Raw genomic sequence first — 15,905 nt, 5'->3', positions numbered from 1 at the left:
ATATTATACATATCTTTAATATTAATTTTTCAGCTTATCCATTACCAGTACTGTCATTATGGCCTAAGTTATATAATTATTATAGTTATACAGTATTATTATTTATATACTGTACTATGTTTAAATATAATATTTTAAAATATATACTGTTTATTGTAGATTTCTTTTATTATATAATGAAGTTTTAATTTAATTACTGGTAGTCTTTAATTTAACATGGAGGTTTATGCAGGGGTGTCACAGCTAGGCTAGCCCAAGTTAACACATGGTTCACCCATCAGAGAGTTGTGATAGATCTGGTGGGGAAAATATTAATTAGAATCATTTATTAAAGCCACAGACAGTGAGCCACTTTCAGGCATCTAGACGTGGCAAACACTTTTTTTCTCCTCAGCCTTAGCCATGGTGGGCAGATACTGGACTGGCCCATCAGCTGTTGAGGAATGGTGGACTGTCCGTGAAATGCTAACACCACTACTGCATCTTGAAAAATCACGCCATGGCTGCATTCAATGTGCAAAGAGATACTCGGACCTGTTGGAAAATGGAGCCATCCTCAGCAGTCATTTGAATGCGTTCTCTCACTTCAACCTGTGGACTACCACCTCGCAGATGGGCATCGATAGAGTCAGAGAGATTGTGATGGATAAGCCAGCGATCTCGCTCTCGTAGTTCAATAAGTACATCAAATGAAGGGTCACGCTGGCGCTCAAGCATCGTTTTAGTCGTCGACTTACGTGAGATAACCTCCTCTTTGCTTAGAATTACACTATGAGCACTGCCAGCGATCGGACGCAAGGATGGATTGCGGTGAATATCCTCACAGGTTTGACCATGTGCAGTTGCGATTAGTTGTACACCACGTTCGGCAATACTTTGCGCTGCTTGCGCTTCTTGGATTGTGCCAATTTCATCGATGATAATCACTTCTGGATTATGATTCTGTACAGCTTCTATCATAAATTTGTATTGTTCACTTCTAGGATGTACCTAAAATAATAACAATCAACAGAAATAGAGATAAAAACAGCAAGATCAATAACAATTTCGTTAAAGTACAGAAATCAGTAACAATAATTACAAATAAATAAACAGTAATGCTGGTTAATAGTGCCAAGCCTTTACATTACATCATTATCATCATTATGAATTTGATGAATGCTTTGACAGAAACACAATTTAAATAAATAAATTTAGTAAAATATATTAAACAAATCAACATGTTTATTGTATATAGAAACAGACTATCATCAAAAGTTAAACCATATTTTCAAAGTTTCTGTTTTTCATATGTTGAGAGAGCTATGAAAGGTTTGTTAATAGAAGTGGTTGGCACATTGGTTGTGGCTTGGACTCCAACCTTAAGGTAGGGGGTTTGAAACGCTCGCTGTGCAAGTCGCTTGTGTCCTTGGCCAAGGCACTTTATCTATGGTGGTTGTCTCTCGCCACCCAGGAGTACAAGTGGGTACCTGATAGGTTCAAACACAACCATACGCTGATTACAGCTGCAACATTATGGGGCATGAGTGTTGTTCTATGTGCTTGATCCAGTGACCGGGTGTAATAATGTAAAGCGCATAGACGTTAGTCTACAATATGTGCTATATAAGTTGACAATTATTATTATTATTATTATTATTATTATTATTATTATTATTATTATTATTATTATTACTATTATTATTATTATTATCAATAATTAATAGAGGTTTCCCTCCAATTAAAGACCACTTTTGGGACTGGGTTTTCATGGTCTTTAGCAGCTTTCATCTCTAATTAGAATAATAAATATAAAAGACACTTGTTATTTGGGACCACAGATAAGTGGTTCTTATTTGGAGGTGTCTTAAATGGAGAAGTGTTTAATTGGAAGGAGACATATTATGGGAGTGCAGGAAAGTGTAAATAATTTAAATTTAAATATCAAAATATAAAATGACTAAATTTAATACAAAATGTAATTTCAATATTATTAAATATGTCTGAGATTTTATGGAATTACCTGAAGTCGTCTTGCACTTCCTAATGATTCATGAAGGGTGTCTCCATCTCCCCCAATCTATAAAATCAAAGATAAACAAAAAAAATAATTTGACAATGATAATAACTTTGAAATCAAATGTTACCAAAAATACATAATATGTGCAGAAAACTAAACAGTGAATTCCCAGAGACACAGAAATTCTCTCACAGAGGAATAACTCTAAGTTCTTATACTCGTAAAATACCAAAATTCCCTGGAATTCTTAAATTTTTGAATAAAATGGTAGTTAGGTAGACCATATTATTCCCACAAAATTATTTGTAATTCTACTACCTCTTAATAAATAAAATATAAAAATTTATTTAAAAAAAATTCAAATCTTCAAATAATAAACACAATGCTATATAATACAGTATAGTTGAAATACAGTGTATCACTGGAGTAATGTTTTGCCCTACCTGACATGTTAACGTACTGAATACTCAATACGTTCCCAAATACTTGAGAAAAAAACGCTAGATGGGGATCGTATTCAACACTAGCCACTAAGCACAAGCTCAGTGGTCTAGTGGTTATGACACCAGGCTAGTAATCTGGGAGTTGTGGGTTCAATTCATACACAAATCACTTGCGAATTTTTTTCACAAGTTTTTAGGAACGTACTGATAAACACATCACAGAAACAAACACAGGTAGGAAAAAACATCACTCATATGATATATTCCTGAGGCAGGCACACCTCGAAACAGTATATCATTCCAAATTAATGATTATTTATGTTGTTAATCTGTAAATTAATGTTTTTTATTTCCCGTTTTGACATTTTTTGTATGTATTTATATTAACCTTTGAGTTATTGTTTTGATGTTTCTTTTTATTCATAGTTTTTTGTATAATTCAACTAATGTTTTCCATTTTAGTTGCAATAAAAGGAGTGATTGATTGATTGATTGATTAATTGATTGATTGAAGAATGCCATAAACTACACCTCAGACCTGGGAAATATAAACTATTAAATATATCATATTTAAGTCTTAATATTTGATTGAGAGAGTAACCCATTGACTTAAAATCAGACAAGAAATGGAGTTTATACATTGCTACATAACTTAAAACTTCAAAGACAACATAAAAGTACTGTACAGTAAATTGTTACACTAACTTCATTTGATGTGTCCACAATCATCACTCTTTGCTCGAGGATGTCACTGAGGACCCGAGCAAATTCCCTCAAGACAGTGGTCTTACCAACACCTGGGACCCCGAGAATGAGTACAGATTTACCACTAGCCACAATATCAAAGATCATATCCAAGCAGCCATAGATGGCACGGCCAACCCGTGCAGTCAGTCCGATTGGTTTCAACTGTCTATTACAGATGTTGCTGAGAAGATAAAATTAAGAGTAGTTGGTTTTTGGTGCAGCAGTTGCGGTTCTGCTAGGTTTGCTCGCTCACAGTGCATTTCGCTTGTGTCCTTGGGCAAGGCACTTTACCTATGGTTGTCTCTCTCCACCCAGGAGTAAAAGTGGGTACCTGGTAGGTTTAAACACAAATATGAATACAACTGCAACATTATGAAATTCTCCCAAGGGATCTGAGTATGTGTTCCATGTGTGCTTGATCCAATAACTGGTGATAATAATGTTAAGCACATAGAAGTCTCTACAATATGCGCTCTATAAGTTGACCATTATGTTAGTTATAGTGGGCGGAGTCACCTATCCATGAAGTTTTCCATCCAGTCTAAAGCTAATTTCAAGGTCCTCTACTCACATTCATTACCCCTTGCCCATCCTGAAATTCCACTCTTATTATTTAGAGTTAAACAATGTTATCCCTCACACACCTTTAAAATTTCTGCCACTAACCATTTACTTTTATACAGCTACAATCCTTAGGGGCAGAACCAGCACTACGAAAACAGGCACCACAAGATGGGAGGTTGATTTAAAGAGAAAATTGAGAATTTTGACATTCGACCACTGAAGGTCATGCCTCCATTTTTTCTCTATCTGAAACTCTGCATTAAGACAGATTACTACATGGATTCCAATAACATTAACAAAAATAATAACAATAAAAAAATAATGATAACAAAAATAACAAAATCAATAATAAAAGCAATAATTTACAACAAATTAATATAATAATAATACTGTAATTATAATAATCAAAATAAATAACATTATTATTATTATTCATCATTGTTATCATAAAATAAATAAATAAATAAATACAGGAACTTGTATAACATGTTTCAAAATATTTCAAGTTTTTTTTTACTTTCTTACAATCATAAGCCCTCTACAGTTTAATACAAGCTTAGGTATTCATAATGCACCAGATTAGGTATTAAAGATAAGATATAAAGTAATGAATTTGTATATTATTAGCCAAAATGTAAATTACACCTACTAAACACTGAAAAATATTCAGTTCAACACTAATGATTGGGTATAGTTACCTGACACGATGAAGTGTGCCCTCTATACCTGCACGCCGATCTGATGTGAACTCAGTAAAATTATTGCCAGAAAATATTTCTTCAACTTGCTGAGAACTGAGAGCAGTGTCCATTAAATCTTTGACTATACATTTTCCTGTGCCAGGCTGGTAATATCTACATGAATCAAAAATATAATTAAAATCTCAATCACTAACAGCAACAAAAATAATAAAATTAATAATAACATAATAACAATAAATAAAAACAATAAACAATTAATAATAATAATAATAATATAAATTTTCCTGTGCCAGCCTGGTAATATCTACATGAATCAAAAATATAATTAAAATCTCAATCACTAACAGCAACAAAAATAATAAAATTAATAATAACATAATAACAATAAATAAAAACGATAAACAATTAATGAAAATAATAATAATAATATAAATTTTCCTGTAAATAAAAAGAATAAACAATAAGCAGCGGCGGCGGCAGCAGCAGCAATAATAATAATTTCACTAAATTGGACTTAAGGGGAATATCTTTTGTGATTTTCCACATAACGTCGTTTTTTTAATTGTTCTCTAATTCTTCCATTGTCTAAGTTATTTTTAAGCCAGGTTTTAGTAACATAATAATAATACTAATAATAATACCTGTAATAACAATAATAATAATAATAATAATAATAATAAAAATAACAATAATGATTCAATAATATTAATAATCTTGTTTTTTATCGAATTGTTAATAATAATTTTAAAATAATGCTGAATTAATTGTAACTTTAAGATAATCATATTTTTGTAAGGTTTTGTAAATTAATCTTATTGTATTTTTATATCTGTTAATAATATCAATTACCTATTGTATTGTTATTTAATTATTTGTAAATATTATAATGATCATTCTGTTTTCGTAAGACTTTTTTATATCAGGTGGTTTTAGTGAAGCACCTTAGTCATTTTGGAAAGGCGCTATATAAATCATATTTTTATTAGGATTCAGATAAAGACATTAACAAAAAATATCTATAAAACACAGCTTTAGAGATGCAAAGATTCAATATAGGGAACAATTGCAGTGGTTGTTAATTTCTACATGACCTACCTTGCATGTGGCTTTCGTCCAATATCCAAGACAACTTCAACAAGAAATTCTAGTGGATACAGGTCCTGCTGATGAAAACTCTGTAGAGCCTCCTGAATTTCCTCTGGAAAAACTTCTAAGAATCGTTGCATATCTCTTTTGTTCTTCTCATCAACACTGTCAATCATTTCCTGAGTAATGCTTGTTGGATTAACAGACTGATATGTCTACAAAAATAAGAAGTAAACAAGGTTTTGTTTCAATCAATCAATCAATCAATCAATCAAACAACAAGGATTTTCATGGCACCACATACTGATCCAACTTGTTGTGGACAGACGAAAGTGCGCCTCCTGGCAGCTGATGCGACATCCTGGGCGCATTTCAGTTTAGTTAAAGCTGCAAGTCACATGTTATTTCCTACCTTTACCTAACCCTACCAATATACACTGCAGAATGCAATGAGTGGCACTATGACAATGGTATATAGTCAAAGTGCACATAACCTACTGATGTTAATTAATATTAATATACTACCCTATATGTGGCAGAGCCAAGCCAAAGGAGGGATAAGTCGCACAGGCAGTTTTCCAATAAATGCACAAACGTGAAATTGGTCATTTTTTTAGTTTTTTTTTTTATCTTGAAAACATACATATTAAACTTTTAACTTTCATCCTACGTTTACTTTTCTCTGATTTATAATCGATAAATGCTCTAAAAATGGTATTTAAGAGTGCTTGTCCTAGCATACAGACATAAATCTGATTTTCAAAGCCAGTTTTCTCAAAATACACTTACCAAGTATCCTAACTTTGATTGCCCATAACTTCGCCATAAACTATCATATCAAAGTGATTTTTTTTTGCATTTTGAAGATAATAATGTCTAGTTTCATAATATCATATGTACAAAACTCAATTTTGAAAATTTCGATTTATCCCTCCTTTGGCTAGGCTCTGCCACATATGAACATGAGATGGTACAGTAGGTTATATGAAGATTACAATTTTTAAGCATAACATTATTGCTTTAATCTGTGAAAATAGATATCATTTATGAATAATTATAATAATAATAATAATATTTGTTTAATTTTCTATTCAGAATACTAACGATGATGATGAAAACAATGATGATAATTGGGTAGGAGGTGGTGATGATGATGATGATGATGATGATAATACATGAAATTCTAGCAAGCACATACAAAGAAAATCACAATTATGAATTTAACTGCACAATATGTAATATGAAAAAAAAAAATTAATGGTAGGTAAGCATACAGAAACTTCATGTAGAAGCTGCCATCACAATTGGAAAATATATTTAAGTTATGGAGCCCTCTGGATTAAAATCATGACAGTATTAAACCAATAACCATCAATAATGAATAAGGAGTGAAGGGGTAATAGCAAATGTCTTACCGCACTATGTAAAGGTATGAAATATGCATTGATGTTTTCATCAAACTGAAGCAATCTGGTATTTGTCACTGACTGTGGCATTGGAGAGACTTTGGCACGTTTGCTAAGTGGAATCGGTTGTGACATTTGTCGGCTAGGGCATTGCTTGAATTGAGGTGGCTCCAGTTGAATTTTTGAAAACCTAGCAGCTACATTCACAACATGCCCTGGGGCAATTACAGAAGCACCTGTATCTGTATTTGCATGTAGCTCATTTGCATATCCATTAGTCAGGGCCTCAGCAAGTACACCAGATATTGGAGCAATGGTAAGTTGTTTCGTTTCACACAGATCGCTACCATCATTTGTGGGCTTGTTTTTGAGAGCGTCAAGGCAAGCTTGGCTAAAACGAGGTAATTTTTCTGATCCAAGAAGTCTGAAAGGAGAAAGCAAAAACTTCATTGGGTACTCTTAACATCCAAAATACAACAAAGCACACATCAAATAAACATTAGAATTTAAGAGATGATATAAAAAAATAGTTTATTTGTTTAATAACATAAAGGAATGCTGGGCACTTAAACCAAAGTGCTTGATTACTAATACAGTATTGAGGACAGTCTGATGGGTTAAAATATAAAAATAAAATAAATAATAAAAAAAAACTATTCATTTATTTTTTTATCTCCATTATTAATATTCAGTTTATGATGATGATATGAGAAAATGTGCCAAAATAATATTGTTTTTAGCAGAATCTCACTAATTGTTTTCTTTATATATTTGCCTTAAATCAGGGGATGCATCAGCAACATTGGCCATAACAACACAAGTGGTGCAAACAGCCCCAGATATGGACAATGCATTACAATTAAAAAATGTGTAAATAAAACAGAATATTGACTTCATTTGAGCTCTTCTGTCATTAATATTGAATGAAAATATTTAAAATACTTTAATATTTGTACATTTAATGTATCGGCAGGAATCAGGATCTGATCAAAATTAATGGGTGCTGGACTTTCAAAAAGTAAAAACGTAACTATCACTATGCACTTACTGAAGCATTGTGCTATAAATGGATGGTACCAATGCAGTAACATTGTATGTTAAGTAATGAATGACCTCTGCAGTTAAAGGATGGCCTTGCCAAAGTTTCTTAACATTTGGCTTTTCAATAAGGGTCACATTCATATATTGGCAAAGCTCATTAAAACTTATCGATTGAGGGTGGTTGACTTGCTTGTCGTTGATGATCTGGTAACAAATCTGTTGAAAAATTAAATATTCAGTAGCAGATCAATCAATCAATCATCAGTACTTCTATAGTAAAATTCATCAGGGATTGGGTGAGAAGCTGGTAGTGGTGTTTGTGGAGGGAATATGTTATGTATAATAATAGGTTTTGAAGATTTAATGCAAAATGTACTCTGTTTTCACTATTTTCCTATTGCCGTTCTCTTATATATACAACAATCACCTATCAAAGTATTACAAAGTCAGTTTCTTGGTTTTTCTTTATATATAAAAAAACGGAAATTTGTGCTCAGGGATTATACAAAAGCACACATTTTAACAATGATGAAAGAGAGAAAAAAAGAATCGCAAATGAAAACAAAACACTATGACATTTTAAAAACCTGAAATTTCAAAAACAAACTTTTGTTTTGAGTTTTGCAATATCTCATATGAACCTCAAACATCTATCTTTCCATTTGAAGTTGAAAGCCATTTTTAGAGTTATAAAAGTTTCATTTACTAGTTTAAAAAATCATTTAAGTCAAAAAAAATGTATTACCTTAGTGTCAAAGACATACTTAATTTGTATTTCAAACTGCTCCAGTAGTCCTTGAGATAGCGTCTGACTATCATGACAAACCTGAAGATTAAAAACATGTTGTTCAGAACTACAATTTCTGGTATTGGGGGTCATGGCAGACGTGTTCTAGTCGCAGCCCTGAATAATGCTAATTCTACCACCACCACCACACACCAGATCAAGTCAATGTTTTTTTTCCCCCTCACATCCAACAGCAAGTACACTCGCCACTTGATAAGAATGATGCTTCATAAACTAAGCCCCTTTATGAGGCTTAGCGAGTGGAGTTGTTTTTTTAGCCGTGAGAAAAATTCCAGTGCTGTGACAGGAATTGAACCCAGCAACATTAATTCACAATGCAAGCATCTTAACCACTGAGAAACCACTCCACTCCCACATATTGTATTACCATTTTCATCATGCCATCTGTTGGACTTGGTAGAGCCTACAATGATTGTGCTAGAAACTGTGTCAGTAGCTGTGGTTCTATGAATGCAATGCCACGTGCGCAATGGATCATTTTTATTAATGATCCGATGAGACTGCTACCGACAATCAGCAGATGGTATCACATCAGCGCTCACAGGGAGTGGAGTTCAATTTAGGGGCCATTGGTAATCATGACCGCGGTACAACAAAGAGAATGCCCGGCTTAAGTCAGTTGTGTGGGGTTTACATTTGTTCATGTAGGGATGTTGCAGCGTTGACATATACATTACTAGGGTGCATGTAATTGGGTGTGTTTAAAGGTGTGTGTGTGTTTACCTTAAGAATGTCTTTATCTTCAAGTAGACTCTTCAAACTCTCCTTCTCATTAACATGCAGATGGCTATTGCTTCCTTTTGGGGAGAACTCAATGATGAACACTTCTCCGTCCCATGATGCAATAGACAGTACCGTGATCACAAACTTTTTCATTTTGCTGAAGCCCTCTACATGCAAAGCAATAATTGGCTGTTCATACGTGCGTTTGTTCATCATTAGAAAAGTTGCAACTACATTAGATGTGGAACTGTCAACTACTTGGACACAATCAGGTGAAGGCATGACACGTTCAGTGAGAGCCATCTGCTCATCAGCCAGCAGATGCTGTTGTGCTTCCATCACAACTGGTTGTTGTTTTCTATGGTCTTCAACCTGATTTTTCTTCGTATCTGGTATGACATCTATGCTTGGTTTGGCACCTATAGGTACCAATGAGACTTTTTTGTTTTTGCTAATATGGAAATCTTTAAGATTCTTCAATGAAACATGAAATGTTTCAAGATTTGTACCCAGTCGAAATTTTCCTTTGTTTTGTATTTGCGTGTATCTGTTAAATAGTTCTTCTATGTCTACAGAATTACTTGGACTTGAAAGAATAGCGCTTTTTATTACACTTATAGCATGTTTTTTATAAACATGTTCACTTTCTTCTTGTCCCTTCTGCAGATACATTTGAATATCTGTATCATGTTTGTCTGCAAACAGCTGGTCATTCTCAGAAAGTACCATCTGATGTTTACCGACAGCCACCAGTTCATCCTGAGCTTGCAAATTTTGTTGGTCCTGCATCACAACCAGTTTTTCTTTATCCCCTGCAACCACTTTCTTGGTTGTTGATGTAACTACAGCATTGGGATTATCAGCACCGACCACTGAGACATTGTCCGCGTTGCTAATTTTGAATATTTGAATATTCTTCATGGAAATGCGAAATGTTTCATAGTTTGTACCCAGTCCAAATTTCTTTTCGTCTTTTATTTGCATGTATCGGTCGTAAAGTTCTGTTAGTTTGAGGGACTTTTTTGGACTTGAAAGAATAATTGCTTTTAACTCACTTAAATTCTGTTTTTTATAACCATCTTCTCTTTCTTCTTGTTGTTTCAAGTCCTGTCTCTTCTGCACAAATGTTTCTATATCTGTATCAATGTTCACATCCTTTGGAACTAGCTGGCAACTGTCAGGAAGTATCATCTGATGTTTACCAAGAGCAACTTGTTTATCTTCAGCTTGCAAATTTTGTTGTACCTGCATCACAACCGGTTTCTTGTTATCCTCTGTAACCATTTTCTTAGTTTTTGTGCTGGGATTATCGGCACCGACCACCGAGATATTGTTCTCATTGCTAATTTTGAATTCTTTATGGTTCTTCATGGAAATGCGAAAAGTCTCATAGTTTGTACCCAGTACCCGGTTTTTTTTGTTTTGCACATATCGGCCGTAAAGTTCTGTTAGTTTTAAGGACTTCTTTGGAGTTGAAAGAATAATGGCTTTCATCTCACTTGTAATCTGTGCCTGTCTCTTCTGTAGAAAAGTTTGTGTATCTGTATCAATGTTCACATCGTTTTTAACCAGCATTCCTAATGTTATTTGTTTACCTTTTATGGTGAAATATTGGGGGAACAGAGCAATGCTTTGTTGAAGTTCTTTTTCATTATAGCCAAACATCTCAAGCACTTCATGTCCTAAGATACAGGTATAATTGCGAAATCTACTATACAGTTGAACAATTGTGTTTTGCCCGGTTTCCACAAGAATGTTTTGCAAGATTGCAATGGTCTTGTTTCTTAGTTTTAAGTCTATAGATGCTTCTGCCATTTTGTCACCTTCTTACTTGGAACAATTGTAGCCAACTCTGAAAAAAGATTGATGATTTGTAGTAAAAAAAATGAAATCGATTTGAATAATTTGCTAGCATATAGAAATAGAATATAATAGGCCTGTCTACATTCCCAACCTTAGGTGGACTTGGCTATATAAGTATTATACCCCATCTATCAATATAATGAGGCCTAGCTATTAGGCCCAATAAAAAAAATTATTAGTTTATCACCCCCTCCCTCGTCAATTTTGGGGAAATTCTGATTTTTTTTTTTTTTTTTTTCAAGCAACATATATATTTTTATTTCGAACGGTCGTTTTTCAATCTTTTTTGACTTGGAAAGCTCAAGATTTCTTGCAAATATGTTTACTGGCTGGTAACAAAAATATATTTTTTTAAATATAAATTTAATTCCATTCTTTTGATTTTGGGGAAATTCTGATTTTTTTTTTTTTTTTTTCAAGCAACATATATATTTTTATTTCGAACGGTCATTTTTCAATCTTTTTTGACTTGGAAAGCTCAAGATTTCTTGCAAATATGTTTACTGGCTGGTAACAAAAATATATTTTTTTAAATATAAATTTAATTCCATTCTTTTGACTTTTTATGTGTCCCTAACCATTGATTTACTTGAGTAAAATGGGGGCGGAATTAGTCAAAAAAAAAAAAAAAACACCTCCCTCCCTTATCAGTTTTTATTCTTTGATAAGGTGATAAACTAATCATTTTTTTATGGGGCCTAGCTAGGGCCTTAGTAAGGGTCTATAGACAATAGAATACAAAAAAGATAGCTTGGCCTAGCCTATATCTGGGCCCCTAGACAGACTAGATAGACTTATTATGCCTTCTTCTTTATCCCAGTAGTAGAATAGACACACTCTCTCAATCAACTAAAAAGGCCTAGGCTAGGCCATAAGTACTACTAGGGGGTGCAGGTCAACTCGGCCACAAGTCAACTCGGCCACAGTCAACTCGGCCACAAGTCAACTCGGCCACAAGTCAACTCGGCCACAAGTCAACTCGGCCACAAATCAACTCGGCCACAAAAATTTCGGCTTCTGCCAACTCGGCCACAAGTCAACTCGGCCACAAATCAACTCGGCCACAAGTCAACTCGGTCACAAGTTATTTAATGTAAATCTAAGTTTTTGCATCCTTTTTCTTCAATATATGATTGAAATAAAGTACACAGTATGTTTTAGTAAAACAGGACCACCACACTACCAAAAGAGATTTGAATGCTATTGCCTATGAATTAAAAAGAGTTATTTATTAATGTGTTCGTTAAATAAATAAAACGACAATAAATTAGAAATATTTACATACTAATTAGTCATTATGACGATAATAAATGTAATAATAACAACAACAACATTAATAGTAATATTTATTTTAACAAATAGTAATAATACTAGTATGGTAATAATAACGATATTTGAATATCAATTTTAATAACTAATTAGTGATAATAACGATATTGAAGGTGATAATAGCAATAATACAATAATAAATTAAAGATAATGTTTATTTTTATAATAATAGTAATACTAATTAGTAATAATAATAATAATGATACTTATAATACTAGGCCTACTTAGTAATAATAGGGTAATAATATCGATAATAAAGGTGACAACAACAATAATATTAATAATAATATATAATATGAGAAAAATAATAATAAAACGCCAATAATAACAACTTTTTAAATTACTATTATTAAAATTATAATACTAAGACTAATAAATAATAATAATAATAATAATAATATGAATAATAATAATAAAAAATCGAAAATTATTTATTATTTATATGGTACTATAAATATATGTACTATATATATATATGTAATAATATCAGCAAAAATTTGAACAATATATAATGTTAATGCTAAGACTAATAATATTAAAACTAACGGTAATAAAAACAACAATAATAATAACAACAATGACAACAATAATAACAGCAATAATAATAACAATTTACTAGTACAATGTAGTACCAGTAAATGACTTGTGGCCGAGTTGATTTGTGGCCGAGATAACTTGTGGCCGAGTTAACTTGAGGCCGAGTTGACTTGTGGCCGAGTTAACTTGTGGCCGAGTTGACTGTGGCCGAGTTGACTTGTGGCCGAGTTGGATCGAATTCCTACTAGGGCCTAGGCCTGTCTTCTATTAGCCTTGACAGTTATTTATATCCAGTGATGGTCCAGGACGCCTATAACTAGAACTGATTAAAAAACGTCTTATTAGCTAGATTTTATACCCTTGTTTTGTAGTAATAAATTATGCTCTAGGAGGCCTACCTATCTATTGATATCGGAGATACTGTCTTTTAGTATATATTAAAAGTCGTCACAGTCTTAACTCCTTTCCTTTGTTTTATCAGGGAGAACAACTCCCTGGTTTTATCATCAGGCAGGCGCAGCTAAATGACTGATGATCAAATTTGGGAATATTTTCGGGAAAATCCCGAAAAGTTAGGACTAATGACGTCATAACAATAACCATCCAATACACATTTTCCAATGGAACCATGGCAGTGTAACGCCAAAATTGGTCCGAGCCAAAAAAATTTTGGCCGCCAAAGTCGGTCCGCCGGACTACTAAAAATCGGTTGACTTTAGCCGCTGAAGCCGGTCCCGCTTGGAGAAAATTGGTCCGCGTCGGCCTGGCCACTTCACTTGTAACTCTGTTGCTCGTAGGGTATGATTGTTTCTCCTGTGGAGTGGAGGAAAGTAATATATGCTTCATCCCACACTTGCAAAGTCTTTTTGCGGTGACAGAATGATTCGTATTAGCTTTTGACGACGTGTTTTATCAAACCCACATGATGATACTGCATTTCCTAGGCCTGCTAGGCGATCACGGCGATACACGGTATCCGATCATTTCGGTCGCGCCTTCATTTCGGTCGCGCTATTTTCGTTATGCATTTCGGTCGCGGTATATGGCGCACCGACGGGTCGACCGCAAAACTGGAACAGGGAGCTATAAGCAGTATAGTATTTTTTATAAGCAAAAAACTTACATAAAACATTAGTTAACAATTATTTGTATTACTGTACTATAATATTAGGCCTACAGTTTATGATTATTAATATTTGGCCCCTACGTGTATCACTTAATTGGTGTTATTTTTCTTTTTTTACAGAAACAACGAAAATGCTACAAAGTCGACTTGGTTTTGAGACAAGTTTCTCTTTAACGTTTGTTTCGATACATATTTTATTAATGCATAAATTGAATGGAGATTTATGAAATAAATATAGTCAATAAATTAGTTTTTCATACATTTTTTTTCTCTTGTCTGTTACGTTCCCATTTAACTTGAATGTTCTGATCATGTTTATATTTGATATAAACATACTGAATGATAGGCCCTATATGATAAATGAAAATGAAGGAAATATATAGTATTTTCATATTTATTTTCCACATAAAATTTTCAATATATTTATAATTAAACACCGTGCATTTTAATGGCCCATTTCAGGCTTCTTTTATATTCATAAGCCCGACAAAATAACTCATTCTAGTCATATTCTATAGTTCCGCTAGAATTTAATTTCCTACAAACTATATTCCCATGGTACTCTTGAGGTCAAGCAGGGAGCAGCACAAGGTTTATATTTTCTTGTTTGTTTTATTTCCATGTTTTATACATATTCTGATGTTTATAAAATACATAGTAAAATGCAGTTTTAATATATAATTTTAAAAATACGTAATAGCCATTCCACGGTTTCGGTCTTCGGGGCGGGCTTCCTTCTAAAGCTAGAAAAATTCACTACTTCGAGGCCTCCTGTACTAGTTGCCTGGTAACCATAAAATCGGAAAGAAACTTTCCCACAACCAAGGTTCCCACGGTGCTCATGAGGGTAAGAAGGCATATTCTGTGTACGCCGCTTTCAGGAGAATGTGAACGCATTACACTGCAAGACAGAAGTAGGTCAGATGCTAAATATAGATGACTAGCTATTTTTAGCAGGTCATGGCAGTGGAAGTGAAGGTGTACCAGAATACACGAGAAGCACACGCAAAAGACGAGTGACCATTATTTTTCTTTTTACGGTAAACGAATGTGGGTGGCTAGCCACCCTATTTACCCCCACTAGATCCGCCACTGAAACATACGTCCGTACTAACCTTCTACAAATCCTGAATATACAGTAACAAGGGCGGATCCAGAAATGTCCAAAAGGGGGTGCCGGAAGGGGAGGGGGGCCGAAAGTTGGGCCGATTGAGACAACACTGTCGTAGGGGGTCCGGGGCATATGCCCCCGCGAAATGTTTGTGTTCTAGACTCCCGAACATAACATTTGAGGCATTCTGAGCTATCATTTCTTTTCCTCTCTTTTTTTTTTCTTTTTTTTTTCTTTTTTTTACCTCCCAAAAGCGGGGGCCGGGGCCGGGCCGCCCCCCCCTCCAAATCCGCCCCTGAGTAAAGCATAGTAGCTCGAGTCTGTGCACCAATCCTTCTTTAGTTTGCTCGGGACGGAGTAGAGGGTCGAGTGTCCACGATGGCGGGTGGGTCCTGTGTCCTCGACGGTGGGCCTGGGTACC

At 34.0% G+C, this 15,905-nt stretch overlaps 1 protein-coding gene across 1 annotated transcript; it reads right to left on the bottom strand.

Annotated features, from left to right (window-relative positions):
- Nucleotides 1-30: 30 nt before the first annotated feature.
- LOC117108737 lies at nucleotides 31-14,207 on the bottom strand. The gene is made up of 10 exons (XM_033250864.1): nucleotides 13,646-14,207; nucleotides 9,519-11,370; nucleotides 8,733-8,813; nucleotides 7,995-8,203; nucleotides 6,956-7,370; nucleotides 5,550-5,755; nucleotides 4,452-4,607; nucleotides 3,148-3,370; nucleotides 2,003-2,059; nucleotides 31-990 (listed from the first exon to the last, which is right to left on the bottom strand). The coding sequence occupies exons 2-10, from the start codon at nucleotides 11,331-11,333 to the stop codon at nucleotides 493-495; spliced, it is 3,660 nt and encodes a 1,219-aa protein (XP_033106755.1). The 5' UTR covers nucleotides 11,334-11,370; nucleotides 13,646-14,207; the 3' UTR covers nucleotides 31-492.
- Between the last annotated feature and the right edge of the window lie 1,698 nt (nucleotides 14,208-15,905).

The sequence above is a fragment of the Anneissia japonica genome, unplaced genomic scaffold (assembly GCF_011630105.1).
Source record: "Anneissia japonica isolate Jap-2015-1 unplaced genomic scaffold, ASM1163010v1 scaffold128_len593404_cov183, whole genome shotgun sequence".
Lineage (NCBI taxonomy): Eukaryota > Metazoa > Echinodermata > Crinoidea > Comatulida > Comatulidae > Anneissia > Anneissia japonica.
The sequence above is the reverse complement of the archived record's forward strand: the minus strand, read 5'-3'. Positions and strand labels throughout refer to the sequence as shown.